This window comes from Schistocerca nitens, chromosome 2, assembly GCF_023898315.1.
Source record: "Schistocerca nitens isolate TAMUIC-IGC-003100 chromosome 2, iqSchNite1.1, whole genome shotgun sequence".
Lineage (NCBI taxonomy): Eukaryota > Metazoa > Arthropoda > Insecta > Orthoptera > Acrididae > Schistocerca > Schistocerca nitens.
In genome coordinates, this window is record NC_064615.1 from 1011386124 (window position 1) to 1011411978 (window position 25855).

Sequence of the window (25855 nt, forward strand, 5' to 3'; positions counted from 1 at the left end):
AATATATGAGGTTCATTCAAATGAAACCTGGTCAGTGCATCTACCTATGCCTTACACGTAAGGTGGCACCACGTAACTGCGGGTATGGTGGTGCCATCTATTGGTAGAGAAACTGACACGTGTGCACCGTTTGATGTTACATAGCGCCAGTGTGGTTTCACGCCAAAGAGAAGGTGGTCGCACAAGTCATCATCCACTACCGAACATGCAGGCAAGTAAACAGGAACAACAAGGAGAGATTCAGTTTTTGGCGGTGGAGGGAGTTGGAGGCCGTGAAATGTGTCGACGGAAGAAGGCTGTCTACAGTGAATAAAGTCCAAATCGATCAGTTGTTGGGGAATGGCACAAACGATTCCTTGAGGGGCACGAGTCCTGGACAGGCTCATCGTGTCATCACACCAGAAATGGTTGTGGAAGTGAATGCTTTAGTCTTGGACAACCACAGAATCACTGTGGACGAGATTGATCAGTTACTGGGTATTAGCGTGGGCACCTCCCACACCTTAATGCACCAACACTTGAATGTTCGAAAACCTGTGCCCAGAGGGTTCCCTACCAACTGACCGCCGAACAGCGCAATACTCAAATGGCGCTGTCTCTGAGTCATCTGCAACATGAGGATGAATACAGCTTTCTGTCGCATATTGTCACAGGTGACAAAACATGGTGTCACCATTTTGAACCAGAAAGCAAGCATCAGAGCAAGCATCAGAGCAAGCAATGGAAACACTACCTCCAAAGAAATCAAAGGCCATGTGCACCAGTTATGGTAAGGTCATGATGTCCTTTTTTGACCACAAGGGGCCACTGCTTGTCAAGTTCCTGGAAAGGGGAACCACCATCAATGCCCAGCATTATCAAGCCACTTTACAGAACCTTAGATGAGGTATCAAGTTGAAACACCAAGGCATGTTGTCCAGTGGCGTTATCCTCCTGCATAACAATGCCCGCCTGCACACAGACAATGCGGTGAAGACGACATTGCGGCAGTTTCAGTGGGAAATGCTGGAACATCCACCATACATTCCCAACCTTTCACCGTGTGACTTTCATGTGTTTGGACCTCTAAAACAAGCCGTTCGCAGACATCAATTCGCAACGGACAATGAAGTGTGTCACTGGGTCCAGGCCTACTAGCTTCTTCAAGGATGGAATCGACCGGCTAGTGTTGCAATGGGATAAATGTACCAACAGTTTTGGTGACTATTTTTGAGTATGTTTACTGTGTATAAATTCATTTTTGTGTTAATAAAATCGTTACCGTTACTTTAGTCTAGTGACCGGGTTTCATTTGAATGCCCCTTATACATTGATGTGAAAGAGACAGAGTTGTCTCGTGACCACCACAATCTGATAGTGAAAACTTCAAACACTCATATCTACAGAAACACGACGGCTATCTCCTCACATCCGCTATAGTACATGACAGGGGAATCAAGGTAGCACCCGACACAAAAACCAATGATTTGCGGTTGGTGGTTTTTTAGTGTTCTGTACCTCACTGGGAGCAGAAAGACTTACCTTAGGGGGAAAAAAGGACAGGTATACACTCGCGCGCGCATACACACATATCCATCCATACATACACAGACACAAGCAGACATTTGTAAAGGCCAAATGTCTGCTTGTGTCTGTGTATGTACGGATGGATATGTGTGTGTGTGCGAGTGTATACCAGTCCTTTTTTCCCCCTAAGGTAAGTCTTTCCGCTCCCGGGATTGGAATGACTCCTTACCCTCTCCCTTAAAAACCACATCCTTTCGTCTTTCCCTCTCCTTCCCTCTTTCTTGATGAAGCAACCATTGGTTGCGAAAGCTTGAATTTTGTGTGTATGTTTGTGTTTGTTTGTGTGTATCAACCTGCCAGCGCTTTCGTTTGGTAAGTCACATCATCTTTGTTTTTATATATACACACCCGCTGTCCATCAGAATGTTTATTAGTGTATCATGTAAAACTTTAAAGTAAATCAGTGAAGAACTTTTTGAGATTTTTGCTAACATCCTCTGTTCAGCAGCAGTGTCATTTAATGCAGCACCAATTAAGATTTCATCTACGCTGCTGTGTTCCACCAAAGGATCCTTGAAAGGCAGTGAGTCTTCTTGTTTTTGTATACCATTGTGATGTCATAGTCACGAAGCCTTGATGCAGATTTTGTGAGTTGACCCAATAGATTGTTCAGTTTAGTCAGCCAGCATAGAGAATGGTGATCCATCACAATGGTGAACAGTTTGCCAAATAAATACAGCTGGTACTTGTTGGTGGCCCAAACAACTGCAAAACACACTTCTCAGTTGTAGAGTAGTTCACCTTGGACTTGGAGAGTACTGTGGAAGCGTAATCTATCACCCTTTCAGCACCATCTCGATTTTATACTAGACTGCTTGTATCCCAAAACTGCTACCAGCAGTGTGAAGATCTGTCTCGGCATTCTTGTCATACAATTTTAGAACTGGAGAAGAAGATAGTGCCTCTTTACGGACAAGGAAAGATCTTTCTTGCACTTCGTTGCATGAAAATTTGGCATCTCCCTGCTAAAGATGGCAAGGGATGTGCCTTGGTACTGAAGTTCTTTATGAATCTCTGGTAGTATAAGCTCCTTGTGAGAAAACCTCTTACATCACTAATGTGCTGAGGAGTTGGACAACCTGTGACTGATCTTATTTTCTCCAGATTGGGACAGACTCAATCGTCATGTACTAGGTGCTCCAAGGTTTTTATTTTTTATACAACGAAGAGGTACTTTCTCGGATTCAGTTAGAGACCTGTAGTTTGTTTGTACGTCAGCATGGTTATCAGTCAGCTTAGATGTTATGCATATGTCTTTGAGATAACGACAATGTTGTCTAGACAGCAAAGACACATCATGTATTCCAGGTGGTAGAGCAAGTTGTGCACCCTACATTTGAAGGTGTTCACCCAGTAACACTCCGTATTGAACTGGCAAATTGGTGTTTTATCATGAGCTGTTTGAGCTGCCCTTTCTCCACTCTGCCTTTGAAGTCATCCAAAAATTGATGCAGGGTGGCTATTACTCACTGTGTTGTTCTTTGCTCAGGCCAGACCCTATGGGCAGTTAGATAGTAGCTTCCTCGCCTGCGTTGCATATAGTGGTAGTGGTACAAGATTCTTCGTTAATGACACTAAGCTGCTCTTCCTGGCTGTCCCATGTGCACATACATTTAGGGACGAATTGTGGCTGCTCTTGACATTTAGTGATCCAGAGTTCTCCTTCACCACAAGGTTCTCAATCGTCATTGGCATGTAGATCTATTTGTGAATATGAGTAACTTCTTGCTTTCGACAAAAACTTTACATTTTAATTGTGCATCTTGATTGATGACTGGAACATGTGTTGTTGACAGTGGTGAAATAACAGTATCTTCAACAGCAAACAACCACCCAGACCAATCTATGTTACGGGTTCTTGTTTGGAATATCTTCGTCTGTCTGGAGCTCTGATCTTTCACAGTCAATGATTGCTATTGATGGCAGCAAAAAGTCCCGTTTGAGAATAACATCGTCACTATCGTATGTCATAACAACAGATTCAAAGGCCTGTGTTGTGTCATTGATAGTTATTCTCACAGTATATGTTCCTGTTGGCTGGACACAATTCCCATTTATGACTGTCAGCACAACTGTTTTCACATCACAGAACATAATTTCTTCAGCTGGTTGTGGTAAGCATTTGACATTGCAGGAAAAGAAGCCCCTTAGACAGTAGTGCCCTGACTTGTTGTGCATTGATGATCATGTCACTGAGATTTCCTGTCATCTTGGTAACTGTTGTCAGTGGACAATTTTCATCTGTAGTGGTCTTACCGTCACAGATGGTCGCCTCACTTAGTTTTTCTGAATGCAGCAGCTAGGTTAGTGGCTGGTACTTAAGTGCATGGTGCAGCAATGAGCTATCACCGACAGGTTGACTATAATCATTTGCAGTTGACTGGCATGAATAGGATTGTTGTGATGGTTAACATCTTGTGGCATGACCCTGTTCTTCAGTTGTTCTTCTGCGAAGGGGACTTGCTATTGATTCTCACCAAATGTTTTTATCAAGAACCTTCCTGAAATGATGAATACTAAATAACAAATAATTGCTCGCATCAGCTTTGAACTGATGATCCGCAGCATGCCAGCCAGTGATGCTAACAGATACACTACACTGCATGCGCCACAGCTCACGGCAGTGTAATGATGCTGAAGAGAAATGTGCTGTATGATAATTTCCAGTCATCATGAGATCAGATGTTGACAGCACTAATGATAGAAAACCTTTAATTGTGCTGTGCTCAGGGTTTATGTTGAAGCCATGTACTAATACATTCAGTAGCTATATTAATTTGTGATTGTGTTCATTACTTAGCTCTCATACCTGTTCTCTGCCTTACCAGGAAGCAGAGCAGAAACGATTAGAACTAGAAATGCAGAAACGCAGAGAAAGAATTGAGAGATGGCGAGCAGAGAGGAAGAAGAAGGAGCTGGAGATTACAAAGAAGGAAATCAAAGGAAACCTACTAGGTGGGAGATATGTTTTTCTCTTCTTTATTCACACATATAAAATTAATTATAATTATTATTTGTGCTGAAACTTCCTGGCAGATTAAAACTGTGTGCCGGACCGAGACTCAAACTCGGGACCTTTGCCTTTCGTGGGCAAGTGCAAGTTCGAGTCTCGGTCCGGCACACAGTTTTAATCTGCCAGGAAGTTTCATATCAGCGCACACTCCGCTGCAGAGTGAAAATCTCATTCTGGAATTATTTGTGGTGTTCATAGTATTAGGAGCAGCAGTTTTTGTAGCTAACAGTTTTAAAAAGTAGTAAAGGTCCATTGTAGATAAACTCTTTGGTTTTTATTTGGAAGTAGAAGTCTCTGTAAGGCAAATTCTTTGATGTGATCACTGTAATTTATTTATTATTTGTTATCAATTATTTAGGTTTCGTTTTAACCACAGTGAGTTCAATAATAACAATATGAAAGTAATAGACTGCTACTGATCACATAGAAGAGACATTGAATCTCAGCCATGCACAATGAAAAAGACATCTAAAATATTTAATTAAGACACAAATGAATTACAGACATTGGCTGTGAGTGGGTTTTGATTTAAATCAAAGGGAAAGTTGAAAATTTGTGCTGGGCCGGGATTCAGACCTGGGTCTCCTGCTTACTAGGCAGGTGCTTTGACCATTGAGCCATTGAGACACAGTGGTCAATGCAAGTGCACTGACTGCTGTAGCACGCCTCCTGTCAGACCCAAATTCTCAACTTATTAACACAACATTAATGTAGTGCTCTTTGCCTATTATCCTCATTACTTGTGGCATTTCACAGATTCCCGTAAGAGTTAGTGTGTGGTATGCACCTGCACAGAAGAGATCATTGGCTGTCATCGTCTTAATTATGTATATGTGGTGTGTGTTCTTTCAGTATCAGTGAAAAGCCATGAGTAAATAGGGTACTGGATAAGGGGAACTACAGTGGTAGTGACTGGGTAAGTTGAGAATTTGGGTCTGACAGGAGGCGTGTAATATAGTCGTCCGTGCAGTTGCAGTGACCACTGAGTCCAGACGACTCAGTGTTCAGAGCATCTGCCTAGTAAGGAGGAGACTAAGGTTCAATCAATTCCCACTCACAGCCAATGTCTATAATTCCTTTGTGTCTTAATCCAAAAGTGGCTACTGGGTCAAAATTTGCCATTTCTTTAGGACATGTCTGAATGAACAGACACCACATACATATTTAAAGTTTTGGACAGAGTCCTTCTTCTGAAGTAGAATACACACAAATCTTCACACAAGCGCCACTCGTGCAGATATGGCTGTTGTCTCCAGGTGCTCTGCTGGAGGTAGTGGCCACGTGTATATGAGTTCTTGTGCGAATGCGTATGTATTTTCTTCTTTGGAAGAAGGACTTTGTCCAAAAGCTTAAATATTTTAGCAGTCTTTTTCATTGTGCCTATCTGCAAGTCGACACCTTCTCCATGTGGCAAGTAGCAATCTATCCTTTCCATATTGTTGTTGTTTTTCTGCCTGGACTCGGCGAACATTGTGATGGCAGTAACTGCCATTTAATTTTTTCTAGTGCATTATTTTCTACATTGTGCCATCTTTTTAAACTATAAGATGATCAAAAAATTTCTTAGCATTGAGGCTGGCATCTCACGAGGTTGAAGATACCTATTTGGTAAAAACCCGTGTCCTGCCGTGTGAATAAGTCCGTAACTGCCTGTTGCATATCCTCATCCACCAGGAAGCATTGGCAGTTCAAGTCCTTTTTCGAGGAATCGTAGGTGTGATTATCGCATGGGGAGATATCAGGAATATAGGACAGATGCTCAGGTGTCTCCCACTCGAGCTGGTGCAACTTCTGCTTTACAACATTTGCGTTATGGGGATGCACATTATCATGAATCAGCAACACCCCTTTGGAACTTGGCACCCATTCCACAGTGGTTGTTTTTGATGGACATGCTGCCCCATATGCATTCTTCATTCTCTCGTGCTTGTCTACCGGTGTTTGTCCTTTGACAGATAAGATGGATGTGCACAAGAAATGGCAAAACAACAATTCGGAAGAAGCCAGAAGACAGTGTAGAAAACTGGACAGTGATGTAGCAGGGATAACTGACGAGCTAGAGAAGATTGAATGAGGAAACAATGTGAGGCATTAGAAGAATTGGAAAAGAAAGAAAAACTGGAAGAAATGTACAGAGCAGTGAAATCTGTAGTAAAAAGGGAAATTAGCAAATAACGAATGTTAAATAAACATTAAAGAAGACAGTATGTATAGAAGAGGAGGAGAAAGGGATGGATTATGTGTAAGAGTTGTACAGCGTACAGGCTGGTGTCATGAGACTGGTTTTTGAAGATGAAGGGGAACAGAATCAAGAAGACTGAAATCCTAAGGTATTGAATTGGGGATTGTAGAAACTAGGTGAAGAATTGTGGAAGGAGAAAGCATTGAGCTGTGACAGAATACCATCTGAGGCATTGAAAGTCTTAGGTCCAAATTCAATAACAAAATTCAATGCCCTGCAAAATAATGTAAAGACTATAGGATATTTAGTATTATCAGTTGTGTTACACATTTAGTAGCAAGAGTGATACTAAGGAAAATTGACTAAAATACTGGGGAAGACCAGTTTGGAGACAAAAAGGGTAAAGGAACAAGAGATGATATAGGTTGTTTGAGAACGATTAGAAAGAGAATGATAGAAATGGACAAGAAGGTGTGTATTTGGTTTATTTGCTGGGAGAATGCATTCAATATAGTCATCTGTAGTGTATTGTTGAGAATTTTAAAAGATATTGGAATAGGCTGAAAAGATAGAAGGTTAATAGAGGAAAATGTGATAGTAAGAGTTGGGCATGAGGAGACAGAAGAAACGAGCATTGAACGAGGTGCAAGATAAAGATGTTCACGTAAAGTGTTCAATTTATATGGAGAAGAAGTTATAGATACGGCCGTAGAGGATGCAAGATGCATTATAATTTGGGGGGGGGGGGGGGGGGGGGGTAAGGATAAAGGCTATAAAGCACGCTGATGATCAAGCAGTACTTATGGAAACAGAAGAGCTGCTACAGAAGGTGTTGAATAGCTTTGCAAGAAAGGGCATTAGGTATGGAGTGAATTTAAATATAAGAAAGACAAAAGTGATGAGAATAAGCAAGAAGGGAGGCGGAAAAATGATAGAACAAGTTAAGTCATTTCTGTACCGGGGGAGTTCAGCGACATGGAACGGAAGCTGCACGGAAGAAATGAGGAAGAGGATATCTATTGGAAAGTGAGCATTCGAAAAGATGAAGAAGTTAATACCAGCTAGAATAATTCCAACGGAGCAGAGGAAAAGATTTGCTAAATGTTCTGTGCGGCATGTAGTGTTGTGCAGCACTGAATCATGGACAGTTAAAAACAAAGAAGAAAGGAAGTTTTGAAGTATGGTTGTGGGGAAGAATGCTTAAGGTGAAGTGGACTGACAGACTTAAGGATAAGAAAAAGAGGGGGTGAAAGAAGATAACTAGAAGTGATTAGGAAGGAGAAAAGAAGTCTTGGCTGGAACATATATTGTGTATGAATTGTCTGCAACAAAGAATTGAATTATAGAAAGAAAAGTGGAAGGAAAGAGAATTGGAATGGTGGACAACATTACAAGAAAACACACACACTAACAGATGAAGGAAGATGCTCAGAACAATACACAATCGAGAGCCTCCAGTTTAAACCTGCCATAAGATGGTAGCACTAAAGAAAGAAGAGAATGTATCTGTAATAATGCATTTCAACTGTCAGTGTTCGAGCAAAATGATAAAAAGGCACCAGAGTTGCTTTTTATTATAGCTAATACAATGAGTCAGTGGAAATATTTCCTGTAGAAACACCACACATATTCCACACACTGTTTTTGCACTGGCATGCAGGCATTTTCACAGTGATACAATCTAATAGGTAGTTGAGGAAACAAATGTAACAAATCACTTTGTAGTGAGCCATTGTTGAAAATGGTTTCTTAAATAAGTATTCGGCAAATAATCGGAGAGAACTTCTGAGAGTTTAGCAGAACTTAGATTCACCCGTAAGACAAACCTACTTTGAAAAGTGGACAACTCTGTACTTCTTTATAATATACCTGAATACTTTAATGAGTTCATATGAATGGTTTTAAGGTATTTTTATGTTACAGCTAATCTTCCAGTACCGGCAAAGAAGTGGACACTGGAAGATGATAGTGATGAGGAAGAAGAAAAACAAGACAAACAGGAAAACAAGGAAAATAAGGAAAATAAAGAAGAAGGTGAAGCTGAAGCTGAAGCTGAAGTGGAGGATGAAGTCGATCCATTAGATGCTTTTATGAAGGTAATAAGAAGGTGAACCACATAAATAATCATCTTACACCCTTGTATCTAGAAGGGAATAAATCATAGTATCACATTTCAGTATTTTCATTCAATATCTGAAATTTATTACTATATTAAACCAATTATAAGATAAATATAATAGAGGGAAACATTCCACATGGGAAAAATATATCTAAAAACGAGGATGATGTAACTTACCAAACGAAAGTGTTGGTATGCTGATAGACACACAAACACACACAAAAAACCCAAGCTTTCGCAACATAAGGTTGCCTCATCAGGAAAGAGGGAAAGACGAAAGGATGTGAGTTTTAAGGGGGAGGGTAAGGAGTCATTCCAATCCCGGGAGCGGAAAGACTTACCTTAGGGGGAGAAAAGGACAGGTATACACGCGCGCGCGCCCCCCCCCCCCCCCCCCCCACACACACACACACCTATCCGCACATATACAGACACAAGCAGATATATGTAAAGGCAAAGAGTTTGGGCAGAGATGTCAGTCGAGGCGGAAGTACAGAGGCAAAGATGTTGTTGAATGACAGGTGAGGTATGAGTGGCGGCAACTTGAAACTAGCGGAGGTTGAGGCCTGGTGGGTAACAGGAAGAGAGGATATATTGAAGGTCATCAAATGGCAAGTGGGTAACGGGAAGAGAGGATATATTGAAGGGCATAAGATGGGAACTTGCCATTCTTGAAAATATCTCGCCGCAATGAAAAAGGCATTTCTTTTAAAGATTGACACCCCAACTCGCAAATCATATCAGTGACTTTCTCTTCCATATTTCGTGATATTGAAAAATGAGCTGCCCTTCTGCGGACATTTTTAATGTCTTCCAACAATCATATCTGGTAAGGATCCCGTATCACATAGCAATACGCTATCAGAGGATGGATGACCCTAGTGTAGACAGTCTCCTTAGTAGGCCTGTTGCATTTTCGAAGTGTTCTGTCAATAAAACACAGTCTGTGGGTTGCTTTTCCCCACAACATTATGTATGTGATTATTCCAATGTAAGTTGTTTGTAATTGTAGTTCCCAGGTATTTAGTTGAATTGATAGTCTTTAAATTTGTTTGGCCGGCCGCGGTGGTCTTGCGGTTCTAGGCGCGCAGTCCGGAACCGTGCGACTGCTATGGTCGCAGGTTCGAATCCTGCCTCGGGCATGGATGTGTGTGATGTCCTTAGGTTAGTTAGGTTTAAGTAGTTCTAAGTTCTAGGGGACTGATGACCACAACAGTTGAGTCCCATAGTGCTCAGAGCCAAATTTGTTTGTTGTGTAACTGAAATTTTAACAGATTTCTTTTTGTAGTCATGTGGATGACCTCATAGTTTCCTTATTGAGAGACAGTTGCCACTTTTCATGCTATACAGATATTGGGTCCATGTCTTTTTGTAATTGGTTTTATCTTCTGATGCCTTTACTAGGTGGTAAATGACAGTATCATCTGCAAACAATCTAAGGGGGCTGTGCAGATTGTCTCTTAAATCATTTATATAGATTTGGAATGGCAGAAGAGACCTATAACACACTCTTGAGGAACACAAGATATGACTTCTGTTTTGCTCTATGATTTTCCATCGACTACTCTGACTGTTCTGACAGGAACTCACGAGTCCAGTTGCACAACTGAAGTGACACTCCATAGGCACGCAATATGGTTACGAGTCTCATGTCAGAAATGGTGTCAACAGCTTTGTGAAAACCTAGAGATATGCAGTCAGTTTGAGATCTCCTGGCTAAAGCACTCATTACTTCATGTCGATGAAGAGCTAGTTGTGTTTGACATGAACGATGCTGACTGTGTGTCAGTAGATCTTTACCTTTGAGGTGATTCAGAATGTTCAAACATAGCTTATGTTCCAAAATCCTGCTGCAAATTGATGTCAGTAATATCTGTCAGTAATTCATTGGATTATTCCTATTTCCTTTCTTCAGTATTGATGTGACCTATGCAACTTAACAGTCGTTTGGTATGGATCTTTCGTCAAGTGAGTGGTTTTATATGATTGTTAAGTATAGAGATATTGTATCAGCATAATCTTGAAAGTAACCTAATTGGTATACTATCTGGACTGGAAAACTTGCCTTTAAAAGTGATATAATCTGTTTTGCTACACTGAGGATATCTACTTCTAAGTTACTGATGTTGGCAGCTGTTCTTGATTCGAATCGTAGAATATGTAATTGTCTTCTTTGCTGAAGGAATTTCGGAAAGCTATGTTTAGTAACTCCACTTCAGTGGCACTGTCATTGCTAATACTACCATTGGTATTGTGCAGCAAAGCTGTTGATTGTCTCTTGTCTTAGGCCTTTTTATATGATCAGACTCTCTTCGGATTTTCTGTCAGATTTTTGAGACTTGAGTTCCATTGTGGAAGTTATTAAAAGCATCTCACATTGAAATCTTCACTAAGTTTCAAGCTTCTTAAAACGTCATCGGTCTTGGAGATTTTGCATCCTTTTAAATTTAGCATGCTTTTATTTGTTGCTTTTGTAACAGTATTCTTGCCTATTTTGTGTACAATAGGGAATCGGTAACATCCTTTATTAATTTATTTGGTGTAAATTTCTCAATTGACACACTTTACTTACATAGTTAGTTGGGAAGGAGTGGAGACTGTCTCTTACAAAGGTATCTAGTGAATTTGTATGTGATTCTTGAAATAGTTCATTTTATGTTTACATTTGGTGGACTTGAATATTGCGGTGGACATTGTAGCTACAACGACCTTGTGGTCACTAGAACTACTCAACAACTGAATCATCTGAGTTGGGGAGTTGATAAGAGGAACCAATTATTAATTTATTTACATTGTGACGTTTCATTCCGGTTGCCAAGTATAACCTCACAGGAAAACACTCTTAGGCCGGCCGGTGTGGCTGTGCGGTTCTAGGCGCTTCAGTCTGGAACCGCGTGACTGCTATGGTCGCAGGTTCGAATCCTGCCTCGGGCATGGATGTGTGTGATGTCCTTAGGTTAGTTAGGTTTAATTAGTTCTAAGTTCTAGGCGACTGATGACCTCAGAAGTTAAGTCACATAGTGCTCAGAGCCATTTGAACCATTTGAACACTCTTAGGTCCTTGTAAATTTCAGCTGAACTTACCTCCGCCTTTAGCTAGCTTTCAGTACCTCCGGTTCTTTCCCAACACAGAAGACAGTTTACAATTAATACAATACTTACTGTTAGTATGTCTATTCTCTTCCTACGTTCATCCTGCACCCTTTCAGACTAGAGCCCTTTCTGTAATTTTCTGAGACCTTCTAACCTAAAAAACTGCCCTGTCTATTCCGCCCTGTCCCTGCTAACAGCGTAGCCACCTCCTGTGTGTAGTGGACCCCTGACCTTTTAAGCAGAACACGAAACCTCACCACCCCATTGGTGCAAGTTGAGAAATCTGCTACCTACATTGTCGCAGAATTGTTTGAGTGTCAGATTCAGACTCTCCAATCAGCTCTGTACTAGAGGCCACGGTCAGTCTTGTTGACGATGCTACAGATGGTGAGCTCTGGCTTCATCCTGCAAGACTGGCAGCTTTACCATTTCAGCTAGCTGCCTGAAACTAAAGAGAATCTCTTCCAGTCCCTAGTGACCCACGTCGTTAATACCGATATGAGTCACCACCTACAGTTGATGTGCTCTTCATGGCTTTGTTTCATGTCTGGAATGACTTTTCTCAGTATAAACACAGAGTGCACACTGGCTTTAATGGATTTATTCCTCTCCTTAGCAGCTAATTTCCAACGGCCCCCATATCTGTCTGACATTGGAGCTCCCAACTACCAGTAATCCCACCTCTGTGAATGCTCAGATCTTGCAGGCCGAGAAGTGTCCTCTGGAAATTAGGCATCAGACACCAACCAATCAACACAAGCAACAGCAAAGTAACTGATTTTATGACATTTTTTGAGTTAGTAACCAGGAGCAAATTATAGTTTCATCTGTGTGCTTTGATAGTTTAGTTTTTGAATTTTTGTGTGTTAATTTAATATTTACCAGGCATAGTAGTCGCATTTTCATTTGTGTCGAAAAGCAACTGATTTTACGAGTTCCTAAGCAGGAGCGAATTATTTAGTCTTACCTTATGTGCTTTGGTAGTTTAGGTTTTGAATAATTTCTGCATGGTAATTTAATTTTTATTTGACACTGTTCTTGTGTTTTGGTCAGTGTCTACGGTAGACTTCTGCAGTGCGTGTCAGTAGTCATATGTTTGTCTGTTTAGTGTAGTTTTCCACTGTCTTTATTGTGGCCAAGGACTGTGCTTCCTGTGTGCGATGAGAGCTGAGTTGCTGACACTCAGCTCTCAACTGCAGGCTGTGTTGGCTTCGGTTACACAGCTTGAGGCTGCAGTGGATGGACATCAGAGTTGTGGGGATCCAATGGACATCCGTCATGACCCACAACTCCGCCGATCGGTCTGCACTGGTGGCCAGCCCAGTTACTGCTCACAATGAGGTTGACCCCCCACCCGTGTTTTAGTGGGAGGTCACTTCAGGGCATGGCGGGCTGCAAAAGACTTCCTGTGGGGTTGAATGTAAGGCGTCCCCGGTTAGTCTTTGGCTGACAGTTCTCTCGGCCAGATGCAGTCACTTGCCCTGTTTCAGAGGAAACCTGTCAGCCTGCAAGATCCGGGCAGTCATAAAGGGTGGGGTTATTGGTGGTTGGGAGCTTCAATGTTAGGTGCATTATAGGCCTCCCTAGTGATATGGCTGCCAAAAGGGGAAGAAAGCCAGTGTGCACTCCGTGTGCATAGCGGGTGGAGTCGTTCCAGACATAGACCGAATCCTTCTGAATGCCTTGAAGAGTGCAGGGTGCAGCCAACTGCACTTAGCAGCTGATGTTGGTACCAGTGATGTGTGTTGCTTTGGGTCGTAAGAGATTCTTTCAGATTTCAAGTGGATATCTGAAGGGGTAAAGGCTGCCAGTCTTGCCTGCGAGGTGAAAGCAGAGCTCTCCATTTGCAGCGCAGTCAACTGGACCGATTGAGAACCTCTGGTACATAACCGAGAGGAGGGGCTGAATCAGAGGCTCAGAAAGTGCTGTGACTGTGTAGGCTGCACATTCTTAGACTTGTGCCGTAGGATAGTGGGCATTCAGGTTCCGCTAAATAGGTCAGGAGACGGCTACACGGGTAGCATTTGTGGCTTGGACTGGATGATTTTTTTAGGTTATAGGGTCTTGGGAAAACACAAAACAGGCTTCAGTCTTGAAGGGTGCAGATCGAACACAGGAAAAACATAAATCTAGGAACCATTGGTATAATAGCTCTAAGTTGTCATAGCTTTGTTGGGGAAGTACCAAAGCTCGAAGCACTAGAATGTACAGATACTCATTATAGGCACTGAAAACTGGCTGAAGTTCAGCTGAAATTTTTGTGAAGGATCTAACATTGTTCAGAAGGGATAGTCTAAATACAGTCGGCAGTGGTGTATGTGTTTCTGTTAAAAGTACTATATCTTGTAGCAAAATTGAAGTAGATAATTCTTGTGAGTTAGTATGGGTAGAGGTCAACAGGAATAAAATAATAGTTGGATCCTTTTACCGACCTCCCTACTCAAATGATACAATTGGTGAAAGGGTCAAAGAAAACTTGAGTCTAATTTCAAACAGGCACCCAACTCATACAATTATAGTTGTAGTGAATAGTAAACAGTTATGAAAACACAGTTGACCTCTTACTAACAAATAAGCCTGAGCTAATAACGAGCATCAAAACGAATACAGGCATTAGTGAACACATAGTTGTCATAGTGTACTGAATACCATAATTCCCAAATCCACCAAAAATAAATGAAAAATATATTTATTCAAAAAAGTAGTTTGACACCTTCCTGAGAGATAATCTCCACTCCTTCCAAATTAACAATGTGAGTGGAGACCAGATGTGTGGCTTGAATTCAGAGAAATAATATCAACGGCAATTGAGAGATGTATACCAAATAAATTAACAAATAATGAAGTTGATACCCTATCTTACACAAAACAGGTCAGAACAGTGTTGTAAAAACAATTGAAAAAAGCATGCCAAATTTAAATGCTTTCAAAATTCCCAAGATTGCTTATCTTTTACAGAAGCCCAAAATTTAGTGCGGACTTAAGTGTGAGATGCTTTTAATGGTTTCCATAAAGAAAGTTTTTCTCAAAACCTGGCAGAAAACTGAAAGAGATTCTGGTCATGTGTAAAATATGCTAGCGACAAGATACAATCAATGCCTTCTCTCTATGATAGCAATGAAAATTTTATTGATGACAGTGCCGCTAAAGCAGAGTTACTAAACACATCCTTCCGAAATCCCTACAAGGAGGAAGACAAAGTAAATATTCCAAAATTTGAATCAAGAACAGCTGCCAACATAAGTAACTGAGAAGTAAATATTCTTGGAGTAGTTAAACACATTAAGTCACTCAATAAAAACAAGTCTTCCAGTCAGTTATGTTCCTTCAGAATATGCTGATGCAAGAGCCTCCATACTTAAGTCATGTACAACCACTCACATTATGTAAAATCCATATCTAGAGACTGGAAAATTGCACAGGTCACACTAATATTCAAGAAAGACAATAGGAGTAATCCAATAAATTAATAGTAATATTAACATCGATATGCAGCAGGATTCTGGAACATACGTTGTGTTCGAACAATATGAATTACCTTGAAGAGAAAATGGTCTATTGACACATCTTCAACATGGATTCAGAAAACATCTTTCCTGTGAAACACAACTAGCTCTTTACTCATGGGAAGTGTTGACTGCTATCGACAATGGATTTCAAATCAGAGTTCGCACAGGAAAATATAGGTGTTTTTTTTTTTTTTTTTTCATGCGCTGTTCAAGAGTGGAATAATAGAGAATTAGTGTGAAGATGGTTTGATGAGCCCTCTGCCAGGCATTTAAGTGTTATTTGCAGAGTATCCATGTAGATGTAGAACAGCGCAAACAACTGCATCTGACTTAAGATCTTTTTCAACCACTGATAGTGTCTTAAATGTGTTTGTCAGATAAACTGAGAAGGCTTCCTGAACAGTCCTCCGGAAAGTCTTTCGCTGCCTGCCGCAACTGTCGCAGTAGTGGACCAACTGGGGGATGTGAGGGATATACTGATGTACCTTGCAGCCCCATATCCGGATCCCCACAGTGATGTCCATTGGCAACAGCCTCAAGCTGTGTGATTGAAGCCAGCACTACCTGGAGCTGTGAATGAAGGGTCACGAACTGCGCTCGCATCTGAAAGCAGCAATCACAGTCGTTGTACATACTAAAGATGTCAGAGATATAGGCTAGACAGTTATTGAAGTGCGAAGCTGTGGGTACAAACACACTGCTGCTGCAGAGACGGTAGCTGCGCTCAGCTAATGAGTTTGTCATTTGTAACTGACTGCTCACATGAAAACAAACACCTGTCATGATACAGACAGCAGAAGTATACACTACACAATCCTCTTCTTCTGGTCTATGGTCCTTCCATAGTTCCTCCATACTGGAGTATTTAGGATTTTCCATTTATATGTTGTCTAGACCTGCCACTTTCTTGTTTTTTTCTTTTTTTATTGCTTGTCTGACTTCCTTAGTTATTATTAATTCAAAGCTGTGCACAGTCTCCGTTGCTTTAATTTTTTATGCCTTGTCTTTTTTTCCTGTCTGTTCAGTATTTCTGAGAAATGTGTTTCCCACGTATCCAGATGGATATCTGCTCTTATGGGTGAAACTGTCTTCCTCATTGCTGTGAATGAATCTGATTTTGCACCCATTGTTAATTTTCTTGCCACCACCTCGATGTATTCCGCTCTTTCCCTTTTACTTGTAGATTTGTATTTCTTCCTTTTTTTCCGCATACATGTCTTGTCTGAGTGTTTTTGCCATGTGTAGTATCTACAGGATTTCTTTCCTTTCTGTGAAGCATCCTTGGTCAAACCATTTTTGTGCTTTTCGTCTTCTGTTGATTTTTGTGGCTCTTCTGTGGTTATTTTCATGCTTCTTACAGTTTGTCTTCTTACATTAGTGTCTTTTCTCTTTCAATGTTATCTTTGTTTTGCTTTATTATTCCCTGTTGTATTTTTCAGGGGTGTTCCAATTGCTTCTTTTCTCTGTTGTGGTATGGTGATATGAAAACTTTTCATTGTTGGGAAATATTTCCTTACGGGAGCTGTTGCTGAGGACCATAATAATTCTTGTTTGTTGAAGTGTCTTCCTTTACAAAAGACTGGTTCTGCAGTGACCTGTGTATATTGGTATTTCTTTTTTATTTGCTAGTCTGAAATCTCCCTCTTCTAGTGTTTCTAGCAGTATGTTTGCCTTGGCATTCTGCTTATCAATTCTTCACAATTCTACACTTAAGACCTCAACTAGTATAACATTTGTGCCGTATCTCCCCCCCCCTCCCACCCCGGTTCGTATTTATTGTGTTTTCAAATGATATACCTGTTGTACATATACATCTATTATTGCTATTGTGTCAGTTTTGATTATCATCATATTTTGCGCTTCTATAATTCTTTTGACGTTCCCTGTTTCTTATTTCAGGAATCAGGTAACTCCCCCTGTTGGTCTTACCTCTGTTGGCATTGCTAGTGTATGTATGAAGTAGAAACCTTGAAGTATAGATTCAGGTTACTCAACTTTAGTAGACATTTCTGCAGAATGCGGTAAAAGTTTGAGTGGGGCTAGTGGCATACTTATGTGCTTTGTGTAGCAATGTTGTCAATGCTCACTGTGAGGTATGATGGGAACGAAGGTGTTATTTCATCAGCTGCTTCTACACTATCAAGGAGAGAGCAGCAATTAGACAATATGTTTGGAAGTGAGAGAAATTATAACATTCTCTCATCAATATAGAAATGAAATCTGCTACTTACTGCTGTGTTCTCAGATCCTAGTGTAAACACAACACATTCAGAAGAAACAGTCAAATATTTTGACAGTGAAGATACAAATTTTACATCTGCGTGATTATTATTATTATTATTATTTTCTATTTATTTTTGCATGTATGTAAATTTTGGATACATTTCTAGAAAAAAAATGAAGTACGCACAAGTATTACTTCTGCATGGTAAATTCATTAATAACCTTGTGTAGACAAGTTGTTTACTTTGATTTTGTTAGCCAAATGCCTTCTTAGAAAGCACTGCATTAGTCTGCTGACATGACATGCGAATGACCACAAGACAGCTAGAGAGGTGCCAGAGCAGGTTGAATGGAAGTATGGACTACGGAAACTGTTTACGGCCTGGTGTGGACAACCCCAGTTGTCATTCACTTTTGAGGGAAGCCGGTAATCACAGCACGTAAAATGTCTTTCTTTTGAGTTCGTTTGCAGGAAGTATTATATACTTGTGTGGGCATTACTAGTATGAAAGAACTGAAAGTAAACTCATATGTCAGACCAACATTATAGTTTTCTTTTACAATGTTCAGATTTTTAAATTAACTGTTCATGAAAGCACCATACTATCTTTGTGGCAAGTAAATATTTATGTGGAAAAATCATGACTTCTGACACAGGAGCTGAGAAACTGCATTCTACAGTTAGAAATTTTGCATCAGCAATGGGGGCAGCTACGTAAATATGCTGGGAGATCATCACGATTCCATAAATGAAACAAGACCTTTTATTCCCTCCAAAACCTTGCCCTCATACAGAATGTATACATTTAGAGACAACTGGGAAGTTCAAGAAAAACGCTGGAATTTTTTCATCTGGGAAATATCTGGAACTTTTCATGGTTTTAGTTTCCAGTTAAATTTTTGTAATTTTGGCTGGTAAGAACTGATACTGTAACAAAGAGTTTTGCTTTAGCCTGCTACTGCAGAATAATATTGCAACAATAAAACATAAACAAGAGAATGACACCAAAATAAAAATTTAGTAGCAAAGAAAATCTAACACTTATTACAACAAAACACAGTGCACACACAAGCATCTGATGACAGCAAAATGTGTCAGAGGCTTTAGGACAAAGACCATGCAATACTTCTTAACTTCAGACTACTTTTGATGAGTGTGACGTGACAGCTGTGTGCATTTCTATCAGGGGAAATTATTTCAAATGGTGATTTGAGAAGTATTACTTTCAAAGTAAACTTCTTTTTACATGTTTGAGTGTGTGTGATTGTTTCTAAAATCATGGAGCGTTTTACTCTCACTCAAAACTTAACACTTCGAGGACCAACCACTTAGAAAAATTTTGGATCCAGTAGACCAGCCATTTATGCCATTATTTAAAATTTCACCCGCACATTTGTGTTTCATACATCTTAAAGTGTAATGCCTGCTAAAAAAGACCAATATTAGATGTGAAAGCTTAGCTTTCCTTGTAGCTGTACTGTATATATATATATTAATTTAAACCATTACTTTTCCTGTTTGTCTGTTTGTGCTACTTAAGAGTAACGTTGATATTGGCTGACTACATCACATGTAGTGCACTCTGAACATCTGTTGTCATTGGCTGGCAAGATCACATGACGTGAGCTATGATTGGCTGACAAAAGTGCATTGTGCAGTGATAACTTGGTTTCAGTGCTTTGGCAGCTACTGTGAAATTCAACAACTCAAAAAATATGTATTTACAGACTTAAAATACAAATTTTACACACAAATGTATTTGAAAAGAAAAGGAAAGAAAAATTAGATATAGCTCAGTTCTGATAATTTTATGCATATTTTGGTCATTTAACTTGCAACAGGAAAGGACAGGATGAAGGTGTTGTTGAAACTCATACTGGAGACAGTTTCAGTTTTGCCAGTAGAGAAACTGTAAAGGACGTGTACTATCCCAGATTTTGCAACTAATCGTACCTTCTTCAAAAAGGAGAGAGGGATGAGTTGGGGAACATTAAAAAGAAAGGGCAGACCACAAGATGAGAGGGACCTAAGGAGGGGGATGGAGACAAATTCAAAAATGAAGGCTACTCCTAGGATAGAAGACTAACACCTGTTTCCGAGACACATTTTACACAGAACTGCCAAATTTGTGGCACTGTTAAACCATGTGTTGTGTAGGAAGAGCCAGTGCACTCACTGTATGTGACTGGGGTTTGGAGTTACAAGCACCTTTATTCTTGGTCCATTCTTCTTTGAAAATAATGTACCCAGAGGGCCTGTCAGGTGTACATATGCATGTTATCGATACCTCCATGTACAACATGTGGTTCTTGCTTTGTGTAACCTCCCCCTTACTAATCGGCCTATCCTGCTTGTGATGTAAAGTATGACCTTGGATCCCTTGTATGCCTAATGGATTTTTACTAATTGGATAAGGCTCTCTTTCCCAAAGAAATAATACCGATGAGTAGGAGGAAAGTGTACGACAGACACTTCTGATGGAAAAGTCTACTAAAAATAAAAAGTAATTAAACCGAACAGGATCATAATTTGGAAAAATGAAAGTTATTTTGTGCATTCACTTAAGAACAACACTGGACAGAAAAGGGGTACCACTGATCCTGAATCCAGAAGCTACACTAATGAAGGAAAAGGAAATAATTAATGGTCTCCAGCCCACTAGGGTAATTTACATCCAAAATCCTGTACAAGATGATGGGAAAGAAAAACATGCATTATTAAACACTGACGTGGCAACTGAAGGTTGTCACATTTTTCAACACTAATTTAAGTGAGTAATAATAAAGAAAACTGAGAAGTCACTCTTACGTTACGTTTGTCATTAAATTTTGGAAAAAAAGGTACAATCGAGTAATGATTTGAAAATGTGCAATTAAACTGTATGTTAGTATTGAACTTCGTTACGTGAACAGTGACTTTGTGACCTCAACATAACATCATCAAAGAAATTTAGAAAAAAAAGCAAGCACTTTTACTTTGCAGTTACTTATTTTGAAAATTGAATTTCAAATTATTATCTGAACAACTGAGCCTTTTTTACTGACTTGAACAGAAATAATAGAATATGTACCAAACCAAACAGTCATGTGCTTCAAGCTATATGTAAAATAAATAAAATTTCCACACTCTTAATTTGGGCATTTCTTTAGATTTGGATTTTTTTCCAGTGATTGATTCTCAAACTTGAAAAATGAAATTGCTTTACTTTACTCGTATACTGAAGCCTCTGTTGCACAACAGTTAATTGAAAGTAGACTGAGGCTGAAATTCTTAAAAGTGAAATTATTCATTAATAAACTGGCTGTAACTATTCAGTTTGTTTCTTATGACACTCGGTTAGCATATAAGGGGGGGGGGGGGGGTTGGGGAAGGAACAAGGACCCTGCTTGGTAATAATGTGTAAGCCAATGAGGACACAATCACCCTGAGTTTAACTGATTATTATTTAAATAAATTGTATTAATCAAATCACATTTAGTTGTGCTGCTGGGTTATCTGTTAATACTGTCTACCAATTAACAGTCTTACTTCAGTGCTGAGCATACGACGAAACTCTGAGCTGACGACGAATCTGTGTAGCTGGAACTGCTGCTGTTGTTGAAGACGGTAGCATCTTGTGGAGTACGGCTAATTACAGGAATGGGCAATCGTAATTAATACAGCCTCTTCCGCCCGTCCACTGTCCTTACTCCTGCTACTAGTCATCTGGCCGGCGCGCGTACATGATGCTGCCGAAATGGTACGCTCTACTGCGAGAGCGTTAACACCACACTTTTGCACACTATAAGTGCTGTAACCTGTCCCCCTCTCTCCACGCAGTCCGTGCAACAACTCCCTACCCAAAGATTTCACAACGCACAAGCACTGCTATTATCGTTGCTAATCGATGCAAATAACAATTCCTTTGGCTTTTTCCCAGAGCTTATAAGTTTCACAGTAAAACACAGATAATGTCAACAGACTTCTACCTAAATTTACACATACAGTGAAGTAATGTCCTTACTTATTAAAAGAAAGCATTTAAATTACAAATATTTACATACAATTCAGCAAAAAAAATTATATATTGGTAACGGGTGCCATGCATCCTGCATTTTCGGTGTTACATTTGGAAGAGCACAACTGTGTGGAAACCACTATTTTCATGCAAGATGGGCATCTCCTCATGTTGTTTGCCCAGTGAAATATCTGCTTAATGTGACCTTCCACGAACATGTTATCTCCAGAGGTTTTCCAGATCCATGGGTTGCAACATCACCTGATCCGAATCCATGTGACTCTTGGAGATATCTAAAAGAATGTGTTAGTCAGGAACATGTTTGGTTTGTACCTGATATGAAGGCAAGTACATAGGAACATGTTACTCAGAGTCCACCGCAACTGCTGTGAGCAACTGTTGATCATATACACTACGTATGCAGTGTCTTAGCAACATCTCTGTTGCTCATATTGAACAAATTGTGTAAACAGCGGTTGATAATAAAATCAACATTATGCCTTTATCACCTGGATGATGCTTTCTGCCCACATCCTGTTCCTATTCCATTAAATATGAAAACATTTTTACAACTCTTTCTTGTATCTGGTGTCCAAAATTGAAACTAATTTTTTTTCCAGAATAAATTGGTCCTGCTTTAATGCAGACCCACACTGGACCTCTTTGTGTAGCTGCAATTTAATTATAACCACCCAGTACATTTGGAGCACAGTGTTGTATGGTAGTGAGTCATGGAATGTGGGAAAAATGGAAAAGAAGTGAATTGAAGTATTCTATATCTGGTGCTGTAGAAAGACGTTTATAAGTGCACTGATCAGATAAGAAATGTGGTGGTTCTCCACAGAATCGGCAAGGAGAGGAATGTGGAAAATACTGAGAAGTAGAAGAGACGAGGATAGGACGTGTGTTAAGACATCAAGAAACAACTTCACTGGTATTTGAGGAAGCTGTAGAGGATGAAACCTGTAGAGGAAGTCAGAGATTAGGATATATCCAACAAATGATTGAGAACAGTGGGTGTAAGTGCTACTGGGAGGTGAAGAGTTTGGGACGGGAGATGAGTTTGCGTTGGGCCACATCAAACCGGCCAGAAGACTGTTAATGAAATTAAAACAGTGATATGCAGAGATGAAGAGGCTTGCACACAATGAAGTAGCATGGAAGGGTACATCAAACCCCTCTTGGGACTGAGGACCACAACAACAACAGCAGCAGCAGCAGCAGCAGCAACAACAACAACAACAACAACAACAGAGGCACGCTGAACTCAACAACAACAACAACAGAGGCACGCTGAACTCATGAAATCTTGAATTTTAAGTTTTCACAAAAATGGTTACACCTAAATGAAGAGAGAAATTGCATGTAACTACACTGGTGTTGAACAAAGGGAAGCTCATTTAGAACCTTAGTTGAAGAAAAATGCATAGGTTATATACAGGTGTCAAAAGTAAGGACAACTAAAGTTCAAGAGTAGGGATGTGAGCTGTAGTTTTTCTGAATATCAGATATGTAGTGTGAAAAAAAAATAATAATAAGATGACAAACATAAAGTGTAATTAACAAAATTTGTCAAGAACAAAGACAAAATGTGAGCCAAAGAGAAATAAAAAAGGTAATAATAGATAACATGCCAAAAAAAGTATGCAAAAACAACAAATTAAGAGAGGAATCAGGCATAAGAAGTTAGCAAAAGACAGAGAAAAAGATGGAAAGAAAAGAAAGAAATAGGACTGGAACAAAGAAGAAAAAAAGACATAGGATGACAATCTTATGCAAGTTAGGTTTGGCTGGAAGTCAAAGTGAAGTGTATATGTATAGGTACTTTTAGTCTCCAATTTTCAGTGCTTAGTTGCCGTTATGCCAATGTTAAACACTGTTTAAAACTGCCAGTATCACTGACTTGTAATTTACATTTCTTACATACAATTTCTTATTGCTTCTACCCATGCATTCTGAAACAGTTTGCAATAGATTTGTTCACTGGCTGTGCTTTACAGAGTAGCCCATCAAATAGGTGTGAACCATAAAATAAAAATGTGAGGTTGATAGTATCTGTGGTCTGCTTTATAACGAACATTGCGTGAATGTTGACAGCTCGTCTTGTAAACAGGAAGAGCATCTTGAGCAATTTGATCTCTTTAAAAGGCGTGGAAGTCACACTTCAGTTATCGAAGTTTGTAAACAAATTCTACTCTAGAGTAATATTGTGACATAGTCTTGTCCTTTTATACAATTGGGGGAGTGGGGGGGGGGGGGGGGTGTCTGCTTGAAACAGAAACATTCTCAGAGAATTATGTGCCTACTTTGAATGCACACTGTGCATGACCCTGAAAAATATCAACATGGAGAGCTGTGACAAGTGCCTGTCCAAATCGTCTGGGTACTATTTTCAGTACTGCGTGTCCTGTATGTGCTCGTTTGGTTTTGTTTTGGGGTTAACACCAAAATTCAAGATCAAACAGTGAAATAAAAGGCAAGATGTTAAGTTTGATAGGTTGTTGCAAATTGTAGGTGTATCTCTGTTTTACTATGTTCCTTTTCATCATACATATTCCCCGCTATTTGACTTATTTCTTTGGTCAGTTGTTCTGCTCCCCTTTCCACTTATTGAAACCTTTAGTGTTTCCCCCATATCATTCCACTGCTTCTGCAAAAATATGTTATTTCCTCCCTGCACAGGAGCCCAGTAGCTCCACAGTACATGTAATGGGAAATATGATTGTGGGTAAACTGTGATGCAATTAAATGTTGCCAATCCATATGTCTGCTAGAATCAGACTACTGTTGCAGAAATTTTTTGTGTAACTCTCTCTGTTATACTCTCTTTTGTCACTTACTACACTTTAAGTTTTAACAGTTTTGCTTTATGTTCATGTATTCCTTTGAAAGTGATCTTGTTTTTAGTTTAACTTTCTTGCTTTTAGTAATGCAATATCAGCTGTGATTTAGTACTAAGAACTTATGGTTGGTTGTTTAAGTGTTGTATGACACTTATTCTACTTTTCTTTTTGCAGGGTGTTCAAGAAGAAGTAAGAAAAGTAAATAAACTAGACAGCAAAAAACCAGATGGGAAACCTGGCACAGTAGTTAACAGCAACACCACAGGTGTTGTCATAATGACTGGTGTGGCAAAAAAGAAGGTTGACAAAAAGAAGGGAGAGTTGATAGAACAGAATCAAGATGGCTTAGAGGCAAGTAGGAGTAATGTTTTTTTCAAGATATATTTTTTTATTTTTATCTTAAGCAGTTCAGTGACATTCATAAATATGAATCACTTGATTCTAATTGATTGTAGTTTGATTATTTATTCAATCAATTTGATTAACTTCATCACAGATTGCATCAGCTTAAAATGGATTGTTGTGGATTCTCCTTTGAATCCTTCCCCATTAGTTCATTTTTGTAAGAAGACAAGAGTTTGGTACTTATTTGCAGAACAACTAATGTACAGTTCTGATTTATTTACATGCTAATAATACACTCAAGAACAACATAAATTAAATGGATTTATGTAGCTGAATGCAGTTTCTCCTTTTGTCCTAATGACAGTGATAATGGCAATATTTCAAAGGAGATTTCCTGATCCATAAGAGATCAGATGCCACCGACAACTCATGAAGATTGGGCCACCCATAACTCATGAAGATTGGTCAGAGCTGGGTCCAAGACACACATTTTGCTAGACGACACTCCCGGGAGCTCAGCAGAATAGAGTTCAGATCACCTGAGAGTGGGAAGGGAGATTTACACACAAGCACTATTCTGTCCGTGGAGTGTTACTTAGGGATAGTGGGTTGACAAATTGTCTTACAAAAGCTACAAACTGTGTTGGAGTGTTGTAGGTGAAAAAATGGATGCAACTAACCAGTCAGCAGGTTCTTGTATTATTTACTATTGACAGACATAGCCTAACTATTCAACCAGTGCGCTGGTATTGTGTGCCATGCCCATTCTTCACTCAACTGTCACATCAACACCCAGTATGAGATCTGCAGACATCCTGAATGTATGGCAAGCTGAAGTGGTTAATTAAGTGTAGTTACAGAAGTTCTCTCCTTCTAAAACAGCAGTTGTCTGTAATTCATTTCTTCACAAGTCTGCCTGGAACTACTGTAATACAATTCCTAATGTGTTCCAGTTCCAAAATTT

At 39.7% G+C, this 25855-nt stretch overlaps 1 protein-coding gene across 1 annotated transcript in view; it reads left to right on the forward strand.

The window, feature by feature from the left end:
- The window catches only part of LOC126237361 (probable ATP-dependent RNA helicase DDX46), a 165510-nt gene that overhangs the window by 22413 nt on the left and 117242 nt on the right, over positions 1-25855 (forward strand). The window contains exons 5-7 of the mRNA XM_049947429.1: positions 4395-4521; positions 8685-8857; positions 24721-24897. Of these exons, the coding sequence (XP_049803386.1) occupies positions 4395-4521; positions 8685-8857; positions 24721-24897 (477 nt within the window). The remainder of the gene's footprint in view (positions 1-4394; positions 4522-8684; positions 8858-24720; positions 24898-25855) is intronic.